The sequence below is a fragment of the Lepidochelys olivacea genome (assembly GCF_965140295.1).
Source record: "Lepidochelys olivacea isolate rLepOli2 genome assembly, chromosome: 3".
NCBI lineage: Eukaryota > Metazoa > Chordata > Testudines > Cheloniidae > Lepidochelys > Lepidochelys olivacea.
In genome coordinates, this window is record NC_140413.1 from 10161275 (window position 1) to 10183516 (window position 22242).

At 45.2% G+C, this 22242-nt stretch overlaps 1 protein-coding gene across 1 annotated transcript in view; it reads left to right on the forward strand.

Moving 5' to 3' along the window:
- Nucleotides 1–1487: 1487 nt before the first annotated feature.
- Nucleotides 1488–22242, forward strand: part of MTMR9 (myotubularin related protein 9) — a 33525-nt gene continuing 12770 nt past the window's right edge. Inside the window, exons 1-6 of the mRNA XM_084624576.1 lie at nt 1488–1973; nt 4880–4988; nt 9241–9366; nt 14130–14303; nt 16297–16514; nt 18278–18439. Of these exons, the coding sequence (XP_084480702.1) occupies nt 1789–1973; nt 4880–4988; nt 9241–9366; nt 14130–14303; nt 16297–16514; nt 18278–18439 (974 nt within the window). The 5' untranslated portion in view covers nt 1488–1788. The remainder of the gene's footprint in view (nt 1974–4879; nt 4989–9240; nt 9367–14129; nt 14304–16296; nt 16515–18277; nt 18440–22242) is intronic.

Sequence of the window (22242 nt, forward strand, 5' to 3'; positions counted from 1 at the left end):
CCACCCCTTCAGCCCCGCCCCCAGAGCGCCTCATCCTTCAGCCCCTCCCCCTTCCCTTCCGCCAACCCCACCCCTGAGCTCCACCCCTTCAGCTCTGCCCCCTGAACGCCTCATCCTTCAGCCCCTCCCCCTTCCCTTCAGCCAATCCCACCCCTGAGCTCCACCCCTTCAGCCCCGCCCCCAGAGCGCCTCATCCTTCAGCCCCTCCCCCTTCCCTTCAGCCAATCCCACCCCTGAGCTCCACCCCTTCAGCCCCGCCCCCAGAGCACCTCATCCTTCAGCCCCTCCCCCTTCCCTTCAGCCAACCCCACCCCTGAGCTCCTCCTCTTCAGCCCCGCCCCCAGAGCGCCTCATCCTTCAGCCCCTCCCCCTTCCCTTCAGCCAACCCCACCCCTGAGCTCCACCCCTTCAGCCCCGCCCCCAGAGCGCCTTATCCTTCAGCCCCTCCCCCTTCCCTTCAGCCAACCCCACCCCTGAGCTCCACCCCTTCAGCCCCGCCCCCAGAGCGCCTCATCCTTCAGCCCCTCCCCCTTCCCTTCAGCCAATCCCACCCCTGAGCTCCACCCCTTCAGCCCCGCCCCCAGAGCGCCTCATTCTTCAGCCCCTCCCCCTTCCCTTCAGCCAACCCCACCAATGAGCTCCTCCCCTTCAGCCCCTCCCCCCGAGCACCTCATCCTTCAGCCCCTCCCACTTCCCTTCAGCCAACCCCACCCCTGAGCTCCACCCCTTCAGCCCCTCCCCCCGAGCACCTCATCCCTCTCCCTTTCCTTCAGCTCCACCCCCTTTGGCTCCTCCACCCCGCACGTCGCCCGCACGGACCCTCGGTCCCGCCGCTCTCTTTACTCTCCCCAGCCCCCGCCCTCCTCCCGTGGGGTTACAGCAGCCCCCGCTCCTCGTGGCGCTGAATAGTGTACGGCAGGCCGCTTTGGATGCGGAACCGATGTGCTGGGGTGCGTGGGGGCGCGCCGCGTCGTTTCTGTAGGGAACTACTTCCGGTAGGGGCCGGCGCTCGGCCGGGCCGGGTGCCTGTCTCTCTTCCGCCCTCACCAGCGGGAGGTGGCCGGGGATTGGTCCTGTGAGAGCACGTGGGGTCCAGCTCCCCGCCCCCCCCCGTCTGTGTCCCACCATCCGGGGTATGGGCCATGAAGACGGGGCTTCCTTCCTGCTGTTGTTACTGCCGCGGAGCCGGCCGGGCGGGGCGGGGCTGTAGCCGGGCCAGGCTCCCCGTTCCCAGGGCGGGGCTGCCGCGTCCCGCAGGGGGCCTCGCCTACTGGGAGCTGTGAGAGCAACTCCCCCCCTCCCCCAAGGAGCTGGGGTTGTGACTCCCCTCCCCCCAGGGTGTTAGGGACCCCCCCCCAGCAGGGGTCGTGCCTGCCCTCCCCGGAGCTGCCCTGGGAGCTGGGACCCATTGTGACACCCTCCCCCCGCCCCCTCCCCCCGGGATCCTGTTCCTCCTCCCTCCACAGAGAGGTGGGATTGTGACACCCCCTCTCTCCCCTCCCCCCCACCTCCTCCCTGGAGACCCCCCCCAGGAGTGGGGCACGTGACTCCCTCACTCCTAAGGTGGGAGCTGGGACTCGCCCCTTCAGTTATGACCCTCCCCAACCCTTTGGCTCCCTGGTAGCGGCTGGCACCAGCAATTGTGGAAGATCCCTGGGATTGCGTGGATCCCCGTTTTGGCCCCAAACAGGAGGTACTGGTGCTGCTGAGAGTTGGGCTTTCTCCCCCCACCCCCCAGCTAGTTAGTTGCCAGGGTCATTCCCTGGCCTGTACCAACCCCAGAGAAACATGGAGTTTGCAGAGCTAATCAAGACACCGCGAGCAGATAATGTGGTCCTCCACCGTCCCTTCTACCCAGCAGTGGAAGGGACACTATGCTTGACTGGCCATCACCTCATCCTCTCATCTCGGCGCCAGGACAATGCTGAGGAGCTGTGGCTGCTGCACTCAAACATTGACTCTATTGAAAAAAGGTATTTTTCCCCTTCTTTGCCCCCATCTAATTCCTCCTCTTTGTAAGGGATGGGAAGAAGCCCTGTGAAGAATTGGGTGGCAGGAATCCAAGGGTTTAGCTCTAGGTCTGGAGGAGAGTGCAGCCCAATGATTAAAATAGAGGACTGAGAACCAAGATAGCTGCATTCTAGTCCTGTTTGGGACATTAGTTGAGTTACTTCACTTCTGTCTTGGTTTTCCTCTTCTGGAAAATGAGGGTGATAATTGCCTACCTTCCTGGGATGACTGACGTTTGCAAAGTGCATTAATGAAAGGGGCTACAGTTCAGTAATATTTAGCTTTTGTATAATGCTTTCCATCTGTGGATCTCAAAGCACTTTAGAAAGGCTGTAAGCATCAAGCAAAACGATTTGACCAAGATGCAGAGCAAGGCCAAAGGCAGAGCCAGGAATAGAACTCATATCTTTGGAGACCCTGTCCAGTACTGTCTGCATGAGGCCACACTGCCATACATGGACCAGTGCAATGGTACTATGCCTACATCTCTCTCATCGTGTGGCTTGATAAAGTTGAGGAATGTTGGCTACTGTACTTCAGTATAGACTCCATCACTGAGCCATTCCATCCCATTCCACCTGATCCATTTAGCGATTACCTCTTAAATATCCTTGTTCCCTGCTGGAGAGGGAGGAAAAACAGGGATTAAAACGTATGCCGTTCTGTAGGGTTTGGTAAATAGTCCCAGCCATGCATTCCTTTAGTTCACATATAGTGATGACCCTAAGACAAACCAATGTGCTAGTAGAGCAGGCTTATAAAATTCCGTCCTCCCGCCTTGCTGATGACCAAGTAAAATCCAGTATTTTGTATTGTGATAAGGATGGGTGAGAGATGTTTGTACTTAGGCTGGTAGTTTTTCATAATCTTTTTGTGGCATGAGTGCCAAAGCTGCTGCTTTTTTTTTTTTGTGTTGGCTTTTTGCGTTTCATGAGCGACTCTCTTGAAGCATATGGCCTATTGGTCTCATTGTGGAGAAGATCCGTCTTTAATGACACTGGTGATGTCAGTATGCTTCAGGAAATGCAGAGAGAGGAAAAACAGCCCCACTAGTATATTAACTGTTACTGCAGGAAGTTATGAAATAGCAGTGCAGGAGGGCATACAGATACATGTATTGGATCATCACTGAAATTGGACAGCTGTTCCATCCATTTATCCCAGTGCTAGCAATTCTTCAGTGCTGGAGAAACAGTCATGACTACTGAGTGAAGAAAATATTTTTTTTTTAGCTGAAATAATGGCTTAGAAGAAATAATTCTGACACCAAATCACTGAATTTTGTCTGGTTTGGTTACAATTCAGCGTTTATATAGTGAGGGGGTGTTGGCCAAAAACCTATTACTCATCCCACATAGACGGCTGTACTGTATCCAGGCAACTACAGCTCTACTACCTGTGCTGCTTACTATGGCCTGCGTTTCCTCAAGGACCACTTTGAGCTGTCAACAAATGGCACCCGCCGTGAACTGTGAGGATGAAACGGAAAGGCATGCCAAAAGAAAACTGGCCCGGTTTGACTATCAGGCTGACTGTACTATAGTTGATATTTCAGTACCACCTTTTTTCTAAAAATCTATCGTCTTTGTAAACATTGCTTACGGACTGCTTCCCAAGCGATCTCTGAGGAAGATACCCACTATATGCTCATTTTACAGATGGGGAAACCGAGGAATAGAAGTGAAGTCAGGTGATCAAAGCCACACCCAGCTGGGTAGAACTCGTAGTAGAACCCCAGAGTCGTGATTCCCAGGCTCTCACTAACCCAAGCTACCAAATCTACCCAGACCACTTACGTTGAGTCCCACGTATATAACTCTCTCTACTCTCAAAAAGAAAAGGAGGACTTGTGGCACCTTAGAGACTAACCAATTTATTTGAGCACAGGCTTTCGTGAGCTACAGCACAACTGAGTTCCATGTCTGTCTTGCTAAACCCTGTCAACTTCTGCTAACACCCTCATGCTCTGTGAGATATTTGAATATTTATCTCCCTGCTCTTATTTTCCTACTCACTTCCATCTTTTGTATTTTTAACAGCAATAGGGTTTTTTTGCTAGTTAACATGAAGGAAACAAACCCTTTATTTATTCAAAATGTACGCTTCTTTCTGCTGCATAAGGAACACCTGAGGCATTTTTAATAGGTACCTTTTTCTGCATGTTTTTACATTAAATATTAAGGGCTTGTATGCATCTTATTCCTGGAAGACTCTGAGGACTGGAGAACCTAGTACAGTTATGACTTTGTAGATGTCAAGCAAGTGAAACCTGTTTAATTGAGCGGGAAAGTAGTTTTTAGTCAGAGTGAAACATTTTTGTCTTTGTAGTTAACCTTTATTAACTCAAAAAAAAATCTGTTAGATTCAACACTTCTGTGCATTCAGTTAGTGGATCAGAGAGCTCCCAGTCTGTATCTTCTAGGAACATCAGGAAATCTCATACTTGAAATACCTGAGATGTGGGGGTTGTTTGTTTTCTAAACGTTAGAAATCAGGAAGAAACACTTTAACCTTCTATCCCCCTCAACACATACATATCCACGTACCACCATCAGAAGCAAAAAGAGGGCACACCCATTTTTTTTCCAGGCAACCAATACTTCCTTTCTCTTTTATAGAGGCACATGGGGAAGAGATTCGTACCTTAAAGCATTAGCAAGTAACTTAGTTACGTAAGAACATATCTTGCTGAAAGATTTGAATAGCACATCTTTTCTAAAAGAATGTAGAGCAGATAAAGCCCCAATAAGTAGTCGTTTATTTTGCATGTATGCGCTGCTGGAAGACCTGTGTATATTTATCTAGGAATTTGGACATCCATAGAGGCTATTTCTCTTCATAGTTCAACATACTGTATCTTTCACTGCAGGTTTGTTGGCTCATTAGGCACCATCATTATAAAATGCAAAGATCTGAGGATTATTCAACTGGATATACCCGGAATGGAGGAGTGTTTGAACATTGCTAGCTCTATTGAGGTAAGAGCTTTTAATATTTACTCATAGTAATAAATGACACTTCCATAACACTTATATTTTCAAAGCATTGTTCAGACCTTAACTACGAACAGCTATTCAAAGAAATTGAAGAAGGGGCTGGCAGAATGTGGGTTTCTAGTAGGGTAAAAACTAAGCTTTAATTTTAAGTTACTGAGAAAGATCTTGATAGTCATGTTTATCAGATGATAGAAGCAGCCCAGGTGAGGGAGTTCTTATTAGGGAACCTGTATGGCCCCCAAATCAATCACATAACTGAACCCAGTGGACATTATAGTAATACAGTAAATCCTTATTGCCACGTAGAGTGCTTCAGACTGTTTTAGGAGGTGAACAGAGAGTATAAAATCACTCATTTGGGTTGGAAGAGTAATTGTATGAAGTATGTTTGGTTTTTTTCACACTACTAGCAAAAATATAGTTCCCCTTTTTAATTAAACCTCTGACCAGAGTGTTTGGTTTTTCCCAAACATGACAGAACTGTGCTCGTACATGAAAATAAGAAAGTGAAGCTGGCTATTCTAGTTTTATTTGTCTAAGCTAAGTAACAGGCAAAGAATAAGTAACATAACTAAATGCTTTTACTAAGACGGGTGAATGTTATTTAAAACGAGTTCCCTTGACTGTGTTCCTGTTTAATGAGTCTCTTGTTTCCATACTTCTGTTGTACCGTTTTGCAAATGTAACCCTTAGGAGTAACATTGCATGGGAAATACCCACAGAAAGCAAGTAAGCATCACAAGTGTTCTAGATACATCTGTCTTGGAGTGCTTTTGTGTGTCCTACTAACTTTGTGTTAGGTAAATTATACTGCAATTAAATTACACTGTGCCTTAAATTATAGCAATTAACTTGACTTACAGTGTATTTTCAGGCTAATTATATAAATTTAGTTTATATTCTCAAGCTGTGCCTTGTCTTCTAGTTCCAATAACTGGCTCTGCAGGACAGTATCAAATGAACCATAGAATCCTAGAAATGTAGGACCAGAAGGGACACTTGTAGGTCATCTAGTCCAGTCCCCTGCATTGAGGCAAGACTAAGTATTATCTAGACAAAGAGTCCCCAACCTTCGGCACGCGGTCCATCGGGGTAATTTACTGGTGGGATGCGAGACATTTTGTTTACTTTGGCCGTCTGCAGGCACGGCCCCCCAGTGGCCGCAGTTCAGTTCCTGGCAAATGGGAGCTGTGGGATGCGGCGGCGAGGATGTCCCTCTAACCTGTTTTTAAAAACATCCAGTGACGGAGATTCCACAATCTCCCTTGGTAATTTGTTTCAGTGCTTAATTACCCTTACAGTTAGACATTCGGAAAAACTTCCTAATCTAAATCTCTCTTGCTGCAATTTAAGCCCATTACTTCTTATCCTGTCCTCAGTGGTTAAAGAGACCAGTTATCACCCTGTTCTTTATAACATCCTTTTACTTATCTGAAGACTATGATGTCTTTCCCCTCAATCTTCTCTTCTCCGTACTAAACAAACCCAGTTCATTCAATCTTCCCTCATAGATCATGTTTTCTAGACCTTTAATCATTTTTGTTGCTCTTCTCTGGACTTTCTCCAGTTTGTCCACATCTTTCCCAGAGTGTGGTGCCCAGAACTGGACACAATACTCTAGTTAAGGAGTTATCAATGCTGAGTAGAGCAGAAGAATTACTACTTGTGTCTTGCTTATAACACTTGTGCTAATACATCCCAGAATGATGATTGCTTTTTTTGCAACAGTATTACATTTTTGACACATACTAGTTTGTGACCCACTATAACCCCCAGATCCTTTTCTGACATACTCCTTCCTACGCAGTCATTATCCATTTTGTATTTGTGCAACTGATTATTCCTTCGTAAGTGTACTACTTGGCTTTTGTCCTTATTGAATTTCATCCTGTTTGTTTCAGACCGTTTCTCCAGTTTGTCAATATCATTCTGAATTCTAATCCTGTCCCTCAAAGCACTTGCAACCCCTCCAGCTTGGTATTGTCAGCAGACTATAAGTGTACTCTCTGAGCCATTATCCAAATAATTTATGAAGACAGTGATTAGAACCGGAACCAGGACAGATCACTCCCTCTCCCCTCCATCCCCCCCCCCCCCCCCCCGCGCGGGACCCTAGTTGATATGCCCTTCCAGCTTAATTGTGAACCATTAATAACTACTCGCTGAATATACTTTTCCAACCACTTGTGCACTCAATCTAAAATAGATTTGTCTAGGTTATATTTGTTTAGTTTGTTAGAGAGGGTCTTATGAGACAGTATCAGAAGCCTTATTGAAAACGAGATACATCACATGTACTGCTTCCTATCCACAAAGCTTATTACCCTGTCAGAGAAGGGTATGAGGTTGCTTTGACATGATTTGTTCTTGATAACTCTGTGTTGACTCTTACTTATCACCTTATTTTCTTCTTGGTCCTTACAAATTGTTTGTTTTTTCCATTATCTTTCAGAGTACTGAAGTTAAGCTGAACGTTGTCTTTATTCCCCTCTTTATAGATAGGTACAGTATTTGCCCTTTTCCAGTCACCTGGCAACTCTGCTATCTGCAGTCACTGGATCTCAAAGATAAACACTTAATAGCTCAGAGATCTCTTCAGCCAGTTCGTATTTCGTCAGGCCCTGCCAACTTCAAGACATCTAATTTGTATAAGTAATTCTTAACTTGTTTGTTCCCTATTTTAGCCTCTGATCCTACCCCATTTACACAGATGTTCACTACGTTAAGTTGTCCAATCACCGCTAATGTTTTTTTGGTGAGAAATGAAACAAAAAAGGCATTTAACACTTCAGCCATTGCTGTGTTTTCTACTGTTGTCTTTCCCTCTTCATTGAGTAATGAGCCTTCCCTGACTTAAGTCTTCATCTTGCTTCTCATGTAATTGTAAAATGTTTTTTTTGCTACTCTTCATGTCCATAGCTAGTTTAATCTTATTTTTTGTTTTGGCCTTTCTTATTTTGTCCCTACATTCTTGTGATAGGGGTTTTTGGGGTGGTTTTTTTTTTAATTCATCCATTGTAATTTGATCTAGTTTCCACTTTTATATGACCCTTTTTTGAGGTTCAGGTCATTGAAGATCTGGTTAAGCCAGGGTGGTCTCTTATACTTCCTCTCATTCCTATGCACCGGGATAGATTGCTCTTGCACCCTTAATAATGTCCCTTTAAAAAACTGCCAGTTCTCCAGAACTCTTTTTTTCCTCTTAGACTTGCTGCTACCAGTTCTGAGTTTGCTAAAGTCTGCCTTCTTGAAGTCCATTGTCTTTAGTGTGCTCTTTTCCTTCCTACCATTCCTTATAATCATGAACTCATTATTTCATCATCACTTTCACCCAAGCTGCCATCTATCTTCAAATTCTCAACCCAGCTCCTCACTTTTAGTCAGAATCAAATCTAGAACAGCCTCTCCCCTAATTGCTTTCTCTACCTTCTGTAATAAAAAGCTGTTTCGAGAGCATGCCAAGAACTTGTTGGATAATCTTTGCCCTGCTGTATTATATTCCCAACAGATGTCCATGTAGTTGACCACCAAGTCCTGTGCTTTGGGTGATTTTGTTAGTTGTTTTAAATTCTCATCAAAAGTTTTTGCCCTTTTTGCGTTAAAAGCATAAACGGCCTCAGCAAACCCTACTTTATTTTACACGGCAGTACAATAAAATGAGCAAAAATAAAGATGGGAACCATGGCAGTTTAGTAGGTGGTTCCAAATTGGTAATAGGATATGGGCACTAGTTAGTCCGGCCTGGTATTGGACAATTATTGTTACCATCTGGCTGTTCAGTGCCCTGTGAAATCAGCTGATGATCTCAGGCCACTCTAGACAGAGGTCTATAGCCATCCCACAATTTATTTCTTGTCTGTTCAATCCTTTGCCTCCGTGATAAGATAACTGTCTTCTTAGTCTCAGAGATGAGGTACATTGGTGGTGGCCCATGTTAGAGAAGCTTGCGCTGCTATGCCTGTTCTGCAGAAACCCTTACCAAATAAATATGACAGGAATAGCTCAGAATGCTGCAGGATCACGACTGGAGGTTACAGAATTTTGGACCAGCTACTGCAAAATACCATGACCCTTGTGTAAGATTAAATAAAAGATGAGTCTCAATACAGATGTTCTACACAAGCTTTGAATCCAAATTGTATTGCCAAAACTAAAAGACGGGAACATTGTACAGACATTTTTGGCATGAAAGGTCACCTAAGCGAACAAACTGACGCTTCATTTTTTTCCACAGGCATTGTCCACCCTGGATTCTGTCACACTAATGTATCCCTTCTTTTACCGGCCCATGTTTGAAGTTGTTGAAGATGGCTGGCACTCCTTCCTGCCTGAGCGAGAGTTCGAACTTCTCAGTTCGGTAGTAAGTTGGATATCAGGAATTTTTGTAGCGATACAGAGAGAACCACACAATCGCCTGGGGCTTTATCCTGCCAAATGTATATGTGCATATCGTCTGAGCTGTTCCATGCAGCACTGTGTAGGACGGAGCCCTTAGTGAAACCAGCTGTACCCTGTGTGGGTGGAAAATGAAAACTCTTCATGGGTCAAAAATAACCTGTGTGCTCTTGGGGCTGGCTGTTCGGCACCTATTCTTTACTATGTGCAAGTGGGTTTTTAAGTATCTGCTTAAAGGTGACCTGCAAAGTTACGTGGGGAGTGGGAGGAGGCGTTTCCCTTTTTCCTTACATATAAAAGAAGCCAGGATATCTTTTAAAAAAAATTGCTGGTTTGTCCTTGGGAATAAATTGAATCAAGTTCTCCTGGGTTTGGAGAGCTGAAATGTAGGTGGTTTTTCAGCCCTTAATTGAAGGGACTGGAATGTTAGTCTCTAAAGATCTTTCTGCTAGCCGCAGTTCAGGAATTTGTGTTTATTTCCACCCATTTCACTCAAAGTTCTAAACCAGGGGTGGCTAAACTTACTGATCCTTTGGGCTACGTACCACAATCTTCAGAAGTTCAAGAGCTGGGGCGTGCCTGCCGGGGCTCGGGGCATCAGCCCTGCAGGAGGCACCTGCCGGGGCTTGGGGCTTCAGCCATGCTCCTGCTGAAGCCCTGACAAGCATGGCCCGTGGGGCTGAAGCCCCAAGATCCCCCCCTGCCCCGCTGGACAGAAGCCCCTAGCCTAGCACCCTGCTGCAAGGCAGAGGTCCCAAGCTCCCTCCCCCAAGTCTGGTGGGGGGGGTGGGCTCTCCGAGCCTCACTTTAACTGTAAAAGAGCCACATGTGGCTCAGGAACCACAGTTTGACCACCCCTGTTCTAAACTGTCTCAAGCCTTATTTGCAATGGGGAAATCTACCAAAAAAAAATCCCACCAGTACTACCGCCAGTTTATCCGAGCCACTGCTAACCATAACGGACCTGTAGTGTAGACAAGGGTCCTGTGGATGGATCCATTTTTTCCATGTCAGTTAACTTGCTTTTAGCTTCTGGAGAGCCCCAGGAGTGTGTATCCCATGTGTAATTGTATTCATGTAAAACTGATTGATAGAACGTCATCCTGCCTTTGTAATAAAATGTCACAGTACACTTCAAGGACAGCACTCCAGAAATTTAGCGGAAGTGTTGCTTAGTCATGCTACATTGCAACATATTCTTGTTTTGAGTCCTCTTGGATGCTGTGGCAAGAACATGTAATGCAAACTTGCTTCAAAGAAGATGGAGCAATTTACAAGTTGCAATCTGCTGTCATTTATTGATAGCATAGACTGTATGTGTACTACTGATCCTGTCTCGGGAGGGTGATGTACAGGGCAGCAGCATCCTTGTCAAGTTTCTACCATGCAGGACTGTTCCAATGAATCCATCACAACAGCAAGTTCTACAGCTAAATGATGGAATTAAGGGTATGTCTATGCTACTGTGGCATAGCTACAGTGCTGCTGAGCACCGCAGTGTAGACGCTTCCTGCATCGGCATGAGGGGTTTTTCCATCAATGTCGTTTATCCACCTGTTTGAGAGGTGGGAGCTAGGTCAATGGAAGAATTTTGTCCACAGCGGGGTTGGAGGGGGGGGGTTAGGGCAACCTAACTACAGTGCGCAGGGAATGATGTAGCTAGGTCGTTCTAATTTTTAGGTGTAGACGAGGTTTAAGTCAATGAAATATATAGCTGATGTCTTTGTGTGAACATTATGGGAAACAAACACCACTTTCCGCTGGCTAAAGACCCGAATATTTTGTGTTGAAAGAGAAAACTTGAAACATGCAGAGACAAACATGTTTACAGAGAGAGGTACATGCAAACAAGTAACCTCATTACAATAAATTAAGTAACCTCATGTCTATTTGGCAGCCGGTATCAAGCGCAGTGCCCCAGGGGTCGATCCTGGTGCTGGTTTTGTTCAACATCTTCATTAATGATCTGGATGATGGGATGGATTGCACCCTCAGCAAGTTTACAGATGACACTAAGCTGGGGGGAGAGGTAGATACGCTGGAAGATAGGGATAGGGTTCAGAGTGACCTAGAGAAAGTGGAGGATTGGGCCCAAAGAAATCTGATGAGGTTCAACAAGGACAAGTGCAGAGTCCTGCACTTAGGAAGGAAGAATCCCATGCACTGCTACAGACTAGGGACCGAATGGCTAGGCAGCAGTTATGCAGAAAAGAACCTGGGGATTACAGTGGATGAGAAGCTGGATATGAGTCAGTAGTGTGCCCTTGTTGCCAGGAAGGCTAACGGCATATTCGGCTGCATTAGTAGGAGCATTGCCAGCAGATTGAGGGAAGTGATTATTTCCCTCTATTCGGCACTGGTGAGGCCACATCTGGAGTATTGCGTCCAGTTTTGGGCCCCCCGCTACAGAAGGGATATGGACAAATTGGAGAGAGTCCAGCAGAGGGCAATGAAAATGATATGGGGAGTGGGGCACATGACTTATGAGGAGAGGCTGAGAGAACTGGGCTTGTTTAGTCTGCAGAAGAAAAGAGTGAGAGGGGATTTGATAGCAGCTTCTTGAAGGGGGGTTCCAAAGAGGATGGAGCTCGGCTGTTCTCAGTGGTGGCAAATGACAGAACAAGAAGCAATGGTTTCAAGTTGCAGTGGGGGAGATCTAGGTTGGATATTAGGAAACACTATTTCACTAGGAGGGTGGTGAAGCACTGGAATGCGTTACCTAGGGAGGTGGTGGAATCTCCTTCCTTAGAGGTTTTTAAGGCCTGGCTTGACAAAGCCCTGGCTGGGATGTTGTAGTTGGTGTTGGTCCTGCATTGAGCAGGGGATTGGACTAGATGACCTCCTGAGGTCTCTTCCCACCCTAATCTTCCATGATTCTCTGAATAGGGCTTTTTCCTAACTTGACTACAGATTGGAACCATATTTGTTTGTGAAACATAGTTAAGGTCCATTCTAACCATCAGGCAGAGGTACTACACATAACACAGCAGGTCACAATAGCAAAGGAGACCTAGACAACATCAGTGCCATTCCTTTTCAGCAGACGCCTCTTTTTGTCAGGATCCTTCCACAGGCTATCTGGCTGCCAGTCTGCTACTTTTGAAAATAAACTTGACGTTCGTTGTAGTCAAAGCAAATTCCAGGCCAATTTATATGAACGTCCGCGTGGTGGACTCCAGTGATCCTCAAGGGCTTGTGTCAATATGCAGTAGTTGCCTTTTTGATTGAGATACTCTGCTGGATTGGGTGGACACAATACTTGCCATCTATTTTGCCACCACAGAAAAAAACAAACAAACAAAAAAACCTCTTATTGCTTTTCGGGCATCTTGCACCTGCCCAGCCAATCTTTTCATAGTGCAAGACATTCACAGCAGCCCCCAGTATGGGTTTCCCAACCCCATCGGAGCATTTATCGCTTGGGGTTACCAGCTTCAGTAGTGCATCCTCCACCCTCTTTCCCATAGATTAACTCTGGTCGGGGTGGCCTGGCATTCCACTGTCGGGGCAGGCTCCCTGAGAGAGAGGTCTTGCTCATCTGAAAGTTCTGCAGCCATTGGTTCTTATCCCAGGCCTCCAGCATGACCTGATCCACCAAGTATTATTCTTGGTCCAAACATGGCATTCAAAGTGATAAAGGTCCATAGCCAACAGGCACCTGAGCTGGGCTTGTATGAAGCTGCAATGTGAGCCCTCCTATCTCCTGACCAGTTAGTGGTTCTAGCATAGACTTCAGTAAAAGGGGCCTTTATTCTCTGCCTACTGTATTCTCAGTTGCTGTGTCTGACCCCTGATATTCAGCAGTTTCTGCATTGCCAGTTCTGTCAAAAATATGGCTTGCTGAGCAGAGAGACGCCTCGCTCCAGCGTGAATTCGGTATCTTCTCAGTACTTAGCAGTTCTGTCACAAATCTCAGTTTCAGGGAGCTGTGCAAAAATGAGAGATAGGTACACTGGGAGACCCACAGTGCCCAAGTACAGCAATTGTTGCAGGGAGTGCTGTATGTGGAGTCAGCATACTGGTTTACATGAGCTTGGGGACATAGCAAACCTTTGAAGGAGAAAACAGTGCTACAAATGTTAAACTACTGCATTTAACCTCCGAAACAGTTCAATCTTCAAGCATAGATGGACCTTCAGTCTCTTTGGCTTGGTCTGCATTGGGAAACTTGCTAAAACTTCCCACAGTTGCTATTGCTCGTGGTAGCGGTGGGGGCACCAGTTGATGCTGTTTGTGTTTCAGTATTATCTAGAGGCCTAGATCAAGGCCCCTTTGCAGACCTGTATTATATCCTTGTCCCAGAGAGTTCACATGATTGATAAATGCTGGAATCCCCTTTATATGGGATTAAAGATGACTGCATCTGTAGGTAATTCTACTGCCGTGCTCATTACAGAGAGGCTAATGACACTGATTTAAAAAAAAAATAGCAAACATCAATTTTTGGCAGCACTGGCTTGCCTTGTAAAAGTGTGCTCATTAGTGCAGTTGCATAATTGTTTTTTGGGGGGAGAGGATGGTGCGGGGAGGAATTGTCTCCTGGCTCTGGGTGAGGCACAAGTGACAAACCAAAAATCTAAGTGACCTTGTCTGTAGACTTTCAGATGGTATTTTATAACTTTTTTTTTGTAGTTTTAACTTAGAATTTCTTGGCTTTCTAACATTTCCTTCTAAAACTACAGCATTCATTTTCTACTACAACAAAACATTCTCTTGTATCTTTTCCAGACGACTGAATGGCGGCTGAGCTATGTCAATAAGGAGTTTTCTGTCTGCCCCTCCTACCCACCAGCTGTCACTGTCCCAAAATCAATTGATGATGAGGCCCTTCGGAGAGTTGCAACCTTTCGCCATGGTGGCCGCTTCCCCGTTCTAAGCTATTATCATAAGAAGAATGGGATGGTAAGTCTTGTTTGAGTGCTTTGGGCACTTAAGAGGAGTTGGTTTTCTTGGGCTGGTCAAAAAATATAAATGTCTCTTCAGAAATCTTTTGCCCTATTTGTTGAAAAATAACATATTCTGAAGGCTTTCAATGCAACTTATAGGATGTTAACTCCCTATCACCACCCAGCTTATTCTGAGACCGTCTTTTCATAGCCGTTTATATGTAAACAAGAGAGCCTGGGCAACTCTAGGTGTTGGAATATAGGACTGCCAATCTAGACTGGTAGTGACTGAAACGTTGTCTAACATTTATTCAGTAGTGGATAGGAAATGAGTCATCTCTCAGCAGAGAGATGTCCACCTCCTGCTCACACACCTCCACAATTGGCACTTGTTGGGCTAGCTGTGCCGACTGGCTATGGACTGAACGGCCCACAGAGACTGCATGATCCTTTTCACCCTGAGATGTGGTCCATCTGGGTCATGATAGAGGCACAGTGTGTGAGAATCTAGCACTGCGTCTGCTTACACTGCACCTGTTTTGTGAGTGAGCAGAGGACTCTGTTCTCCAGGCCTGTCAATGTGGCACCTTTAACGAGCAGCAAATTCTGTCGCTGTCTCACGGACCCCCTCCACTTTTAAGTTGTCAGAATCTGAGGCTCTGACACCTCTCTGACTCAGCCACTAACTGCTTGTGATTAGAAAGAAATGTACCCAGTAGGTGGGTTATTATGTGATTCCTTGCATCTAGTATTGCGTGCTGTTGGAGGCAAGGTGTTGGATTAGATGAACACTGGTCTGATCCAACATAAGTACTTCCTGTGATTCTTGTTTTGCCCAGGCTTAGAGTTAAATCATCAACTAGTTACATGTTGACAAATCAGTCCCAGTGAAGGAGTTAGGTAGCTCATGCTGTTCCTTGTCACTGTGGAGCTTCCGTTCTCTTCTTTGCTGGGGTGGGTGGGGGGAAATATTTCCGAGATTTTTGCTCTTAATACATGTATGTTTGAAGCGTTCAAGTTGCAATGCTTGAACTTCTGATGGTAATGCCTTCTGTCATGCACTGCTACACCCTGCTCTAGTCTGTGGGCGTCAGTAGATATGTTTATTGACTCATCACGCTCACGCTTTCAGCTGTCTCTTGTACTAGTGTTATGGCATAGACTTTACAGATGATAAAGCTTTCTTCCATGAAGCCTTATCTTAAACAAGTGTGGCGCTCTGGTTTATTGGTCTTTCCAGAACCACTGAATAAAACTACTACTAGGGAACATGTTTGTATTACATAGCTGACTAAAATGTTATAAAACAGTATTGGTTATAGGTTAAAAATAAAACCCTCCTTCAAATGTTTGTCCATTAAGAAGTTTCAGCAGGAATCTGGGGTCAGAGGTTGTGAAAGTGAGGGGCTGGGAATCATGAACTGAAAGCTGAGGAGGCCGTGTGAGGATCTTTCTACTGCAAAGTGGCCTGCAGAATAATAACTTTTTAAGAAGCTAGAAATCATAAGGGTAATGAAAAAGACAGGAAGAAACTGAAGGGTGCAGTTGCATGCAAGGGGAAATCAAGGGTTTGCAGCTGAAATGGGAAGAAAGGTAGAGTGATATGGGCAGGCTTTTTCAAATAGCAGACTCTACCAAAGACAGCTCTGTGGCCACTTCAACAGCCGGACTATCCAGGTAAATGCTAAGAGGATAAGAGAGTGGGAAGGACAGTGAGGAGAGAAGTCTGGTGCAAGTCCCTGGAGGAACTAAAGGGGCAATTTTGACTTGGATCCTGAAGTTACTGGAAGAGGTATTTGAAGGCTGAAATAAGCAGTTAAACAGTTCCATCCCTGCAGTGATGTTAACGAACAGGGCTTCCACTTTCCTTTAACAATGTGTAGAATTAAACTGGCCGAAGCACTAGCAGATGGATTGCTCCCTAGAATACACCACTGGCAGGGGCCCAGACTAGACAATCTAATGGATCTCCCCGTCTCTAACAGCTGATGCTTTGTTTTTTCTCCTAGGTAATGATGCGGAGCAGCCAGCCTCTCACAGGTACTAATGGGAGACGGTGTAAGGAAGATGCAGCGCTTATTAATGCCACCTTGAGGGCAGGAAAGCGTGGCTACATCATTGATACCCGTTCCCTGAATGTTGCTCAGCAGGCCAGAGCCAAAGGAGGCGGCTTTGAGCAGGAAGTGCAGTATCCTCAGTGGAGGCGAATTCACAAATCTGTTGAGAGGTAAGTGAAATAAGAGGGCCTTCAGGGAACCCCATAGCCCCTTTCAGGCTGCCTCGAGGAACTGGGTTTTCTTGAACCAGTGTAGCTGCCTCACTGCTAACCCCCAGTGTAGATGTGCTCTGCTGGTATTAAAAGTGTCGGCTTCCCCTGATTGGAAACACCAGGGGCCAGATTCTCACCTGTGCCTGGGCTCTGCTTCGTGCAGCAGACTGGGGGTAGGCGGGCAGTCATCAGAGAGCTGATTATGGTTCCCTGATTCTCTGGGTCAGTGAGACTTGAGACCTCTCAGCTGCTTTGAGTCACACCACTGGTACAGGGTTCCTAATGTATCCTACACCAGTGGAGGATAGGCATAACAGAGCTACACTCCCTCCCCCAACTTATGTCGGGGGTATAGAGCTATTAACTGGTGCAGGAACTGGCTGCAGTAGCTTTACACTAGCAGGGAGTTGCCCTATGGCAGGGAAATTCCTTGCTGGCCACTTGTGGCCACAGTCCACCTGCACAGTGCAAAAGGCTGATCTCTTAAGAATCTTGGCTTAGGACCCTGCATCAGTACATCTCCATTATCATAGCTACACGAGAGCAAAAAACCAAAACCCCAGGGTAGGCATGACCTTAGAGAACTAAGGGAGTGACTAGAACCTTTATGAATTGCTGCCATGTTTTTACAACTCTTGTGAGCAGTTGAACTTGATGGTTTTACAGACAGGCTTGAGTGTTGGTGCATTTTACTTTATATGCCCCTTTCTAAACAAAAATTGTAAAGGTTCAAGTTCATTTTGCTATCTCTGGTTATTAATTTCTTGGAACCAAATCTTTTATATCAAATCGTAATATGCTCTCTTCTTCCCCACACCCCTCCATCCTCTTACTTCCCCACCACCACATTCATTCTCTCTCTCTCACAATAGGTATTAGGCCATGTGACATTTAAATGTCTTATGGTCAGTAGATCTGTAACTTTTAAATGTGCCTTAAGATATCATAGCAGGAAGAGGATCAAAGAGAAACATTTAGTTCAACCTAAAGCATGCAGCTTGCTAAGTCTTGCAAATGGAAGTCATAAGATCCTGTAAATGTTTTTTCAGTTTATCTTTGTGTGTACATAGTCAGTCTGTCTGTCTTAGTGCGGTTGTAGTCTGAAAGTGACTCTGTAAAAATGGCACTGTGGGGTTCTGTATTTTTCTCAATGACCTCCAGATCACATCTTCTTAATTTACAAGTAAAGACTTGTTTTCTTGCTACTCTTTGTCTTCTGCAGCACCCATAATAAAGATTTTGCAATTGGAACTTGGTTAGTAAGTGTGTTGCAGTATGTGCCGGACTGGAATCCAGCTTTTTCATACCAGTATTGATTCAGCCATGTTTATCTGGAATAAAAAGTAGTAAAAACTTACTTAGTCAGCAAAGTCCGTGGATATAACAGAAAACACACAGGGTGCAGGTAAATTAAGGAAGACAGTGCTGTTTTTTTCATCGGGACATTTCGGAGCAGAACATGCCTTTTAAGGAGTGGAATTGCTCCAGTTTAAGCACTGATATTTTTCCATGATGCTAAAATGTGACTCCTTCACAATAAGAACAGATTTGTTGAACAAGAGAATATCGCTTTATTAAAGTCATGCTTCTTACCATAACCTCTCTTGAAGCATTAGTGTTTAAATCTGTATTTTGACTGGTGATCTTATGGATGAGTGAGCAAGGTCTAATAGCTTCAGTAATATTGCTTATGGGCTAAATAATCTTTGCTTTCCCCAAAGGTATAACATTCTGCAGGAAAGCCTCATCAAACTTGTGGAAGCTTGCAATGATCAATCGCACAACATGGACCGTTGGCTTAGTAAGCTGGAAGCCTCCAACTGGCTGACTCACATTAAAGAGATACTAACTGCGGCTTGTCTGGCTGCTCAGTGCATTGACAGGTAAATCCTAACTGTGGTGCTGCTTGTTAAATATTCCTTTCGGAGGCAGCTACAGTATTTTACTACTGAATACTTTCTTGCTTATTTCCACGCAAGACACCATTTCATCACCACCATTAAGGAGCAGCTCTCTAATAGGCCAGGTCTAGGTTTTATTAGTACAAGCATGAATGAGGAATCATAACAATTAGGGATGGACAATCGGTCATGTAGTCAAGATTGCTTTCTGTGTCATCTAATGTTTTGCCCAGTCTAACCTATATCGCCAATAAGTTAAACTAGAGTTTACACACGAGAACTACTGTTGTGACAACATATTACAGGACAGTTAAACTTGATCCTGTTTCGATCATGAATGTGTACACATTCTTTACTCTATGAACATCCTTTCCATTGAGCTAGTCCAGTACTCAGTCTAATTTTAAATGACTAAAGCGATGGGGCTTCCATCATTTCCTTTGGAGTCTTTCCCACAGTTTAATATATCTCCATTTTTTTGATATTCAAGCCAAATTTACTTTCTATCAACCTAAGCAATTTTTCTCCCTTCTTTTAAAGGATCATAACAACTCTAACTTGTCACTTAACCAAGCTTTCTCTCTCTCTCTCTCTCTCTCTCTCTATATATATATATATATATATATATATTTGTTGAGTCGTTCCTCATAAAAAATTTTCACTCTCTTCATCAAGTTTTTTCCTTTTATAAAAATTTCCTCTGGTGTATTTGTTATCTAGGTGAGCAGAAATAAATGTAGCAGTGGCCTGTTCACAGCTGTTTGGGAAGGGGCCTATTTTCTCCCATCGCAGAGGATCTACGTCTCCTCTTTGCAAACAGAAAAAACATGCTCTGTGCAAATCTGTGGTCTGAAATGTAATTCAATTTGGTTAAGAAAATGGCAGGAAACCACTGAGATGTGGCATTTAATAAACCTAGCAGCATCATGTCTCAATGTACCGGCAAGGAATTCAAACTGGAACAGGTGCAGAGAAGGGCTATTGGAATGATCAGAGTAATGGAGAGCCTGCCTTACAAGAAGAAAAGGAGTACTTGTGGCACCTTAGAGACGAACCAATTTATTTGAGCATAAGCTTTCGTGAGCTACAGCTCACTTCATCGGATGTGTGAGCTGTAGCTCACGAAAGCTTATGCTCAAATAAATTGGTTCGTCTCTAAGGTGCCACAAGTCCTCCTTTTCCTTTTGCGAATACAGACTAACACGGCTGCTACTCTGAAACCTGCCTTACAAGAGGAGACTTAAGGAGCTTGGCTTGTTTAGCCTATCAAAACAAAGACTGAGGGGGAGACATGATTGCTCTCTATCAATATATCAAAGGGATAAACACCAGGGAGGGGGAGGAGTTTTTAAGGTACGGGCCAATGTTGGTACAAGAACAAATGGATATAAACTGGCCATCAACAAGTTTAGGCTTTAAATTAGATGAAGGCTTCTAATAATCAGAGTGAAGCTCTGGAACAGCCTTCCCAGGGGATTAGTGGGGGGCAAAAAACCTCACATGTTTCAAGACTGAGCTGGATAAGTTTTTATGGAGGGGTGATATGATTGCCTACAATGGCATATTGCCCATCCACGATTGCTATTAGCAAATATCTCCAGTGGTCGGAGAAGGGGCACTAGATGGGGAGGGCTCTGAATTACTACAGAGAATTCTTTCCCAGGTGTCAGGCTGTTGCATCTTGCCCACATGGTCTAACTGATCACCAAATTTGGGGTTGGAAAGGAATTTTTCCCCAGGTCAGATTGGCAGAGACCCTTGTGGGTTTTCATCACTTTCTGCAGCATGGGTCACAGGTCACTTGCTGGTTTGAACTAGAGTAAATGGGGTATTCTTGTACCTTGAAGTCTTTAAATCAAGATCTGAGAACTTCAGTAACTTGGCCAGAGGTTAGGGGTCTATTACAGGAGTGGGTGGGTAAGGTTCTGTGGCCTGTGATATGCAGGAGGTCAGACTCGATGGTCATGATGGTCTCTTCTGGCCTTAAAGTCTGAGTCTATGAGTCTTGGACAATGAGATAAAAGGACTGCACTAAAAACCTCAAACCATGGCAATTACTTGCTTCTTATTTTATTATGGGGAAGGCCAATAACTCTCCTTTACATTGAGTGCAATGGAGCATTTATAACTCCTAGCAGTCAAAAGAAGCAGACTGAGTTTATAGGGAGTTGGCATGGGACAACCCAGGATTTCGGTGCGGACAACCTTATTCCGAAGCTAGTTACTACTTTTGAGTGGACGCTGCACTGAAGTGTATAATCCCCTTAGAAGGAATGGTGGGAGATAGATCTACATACATCCTCTTGCATCCTTGTGACAAGAAAGTTGCAAGATCAGAACCATATTGTCCTAGTTTGTCATTCTACAGGAAGCACATGGACATGTTAGTTCGCTTTTGCATTTACTGGGAGAGGGGGGAAGAGAATGGTAGTGAAGTTGCTCTCAGCCTGGAACTACTGGAAAGCAAACTGAAAAAAATATACATAAGGATTAATTTATTCATAGCTGTATTGCCCAAGTTCCTTTTGGATACACTGTGCTAATGCTAGATGAAAGCATTGCCATGTACATGGGCTGCATCTTTATGCCTCTGCTTTCTACTTCAAAACAAGTCGTAATAGCAGCAGAGCAATTAATTGGTGTCAGCACTGGTGCTTGCTTGATGGATTGCTCTTATTTACAAACAGTTTATAGCTCAATTTGGGCCTCTGTACATGAACAAATAAACCTACAATTAGCTTTTTAAAAAAAAAAAAAGCTGAAAGGGCATTTGCACAAGTGAGCCAACTTGGTCACGTTTCAGGAGTGGGAGATGCGAGGAGACCATTGTAAATAACGCCACAGGACATTTGAAGGAGGAGCTTGGTGTGATTTTCAGGGGCCCTCGGGTGGGTGTGGCATCGGAACATAAAAAGAACGGAGTGCAGGGGGATTAGCTGTTCTGCAAAGTCAGTGGGAGCTGGGGGGGAAGAGCATATGGAATCTTAGCTGTATGTAAAGCAGTGGTTCCCAAACTTTTCCTGTCCTCGCCCCTCCGTCCCCTTTCCAATGATGGAGTCTGTCCGCGTCCCCTCTCCATTACTGTACGGTCGTCTCAGTAGAAGAGCTTGGGCGGAACTGGGGATGCAGGAGAAGCTAGAGACGGAGCTGGACAGAACTGGGCTGGAAGCGGAGCCGGGGGCAAGAGTGGAGCTGGGCTTTGAGCCGGAACTGGGTTGGGGCTGGAGCTGGCCTGGAGGCGAGGTGGAGCTGTGGCTAGGGGCAATGCGGGGCTGGGTGACGCTCCCTCCCGGCCCCCTGGGGGGGTCTAGTCTGGGCCCTGCTGTGCACCCCCCTGCTAGGGGGCCATGCCCCACAGTTTGGGGACCACTGATGTAAAGTATTAGTCCACTTTCACGATAATTTTCTTAGATTTTTCACTTGCTTTATGGTCTTCTGATTCATCTATACAGAGAGGTGTGTGGTAGTCCTTACATTTGGCTCTGAGGCAGAGCTAAGCAATCGACCAGAATATTTCTTGTGCCTTTGTAGGGCAAACCCTCTCTTACATATTACCCCCGTCCATTTGTAGTTCTACTTTGTATTGCTGTAGCTTCTAAATACCCTAATAAGGAGCATCAGGAGTGTTAGATGCTCGGCAAACACCCAAGAAGACAGGGGGCCTTTGTTAAGATTCTGAAGAGGTTTCCAAGTAGCCTGTTCTTTCCAGCAGAGTCCTAGAGCCCTAACTGAGCTTCTTAGCCTCCTGATCCCTTTTCTAATGGAGTTGAGATCAGTCTTTGGAT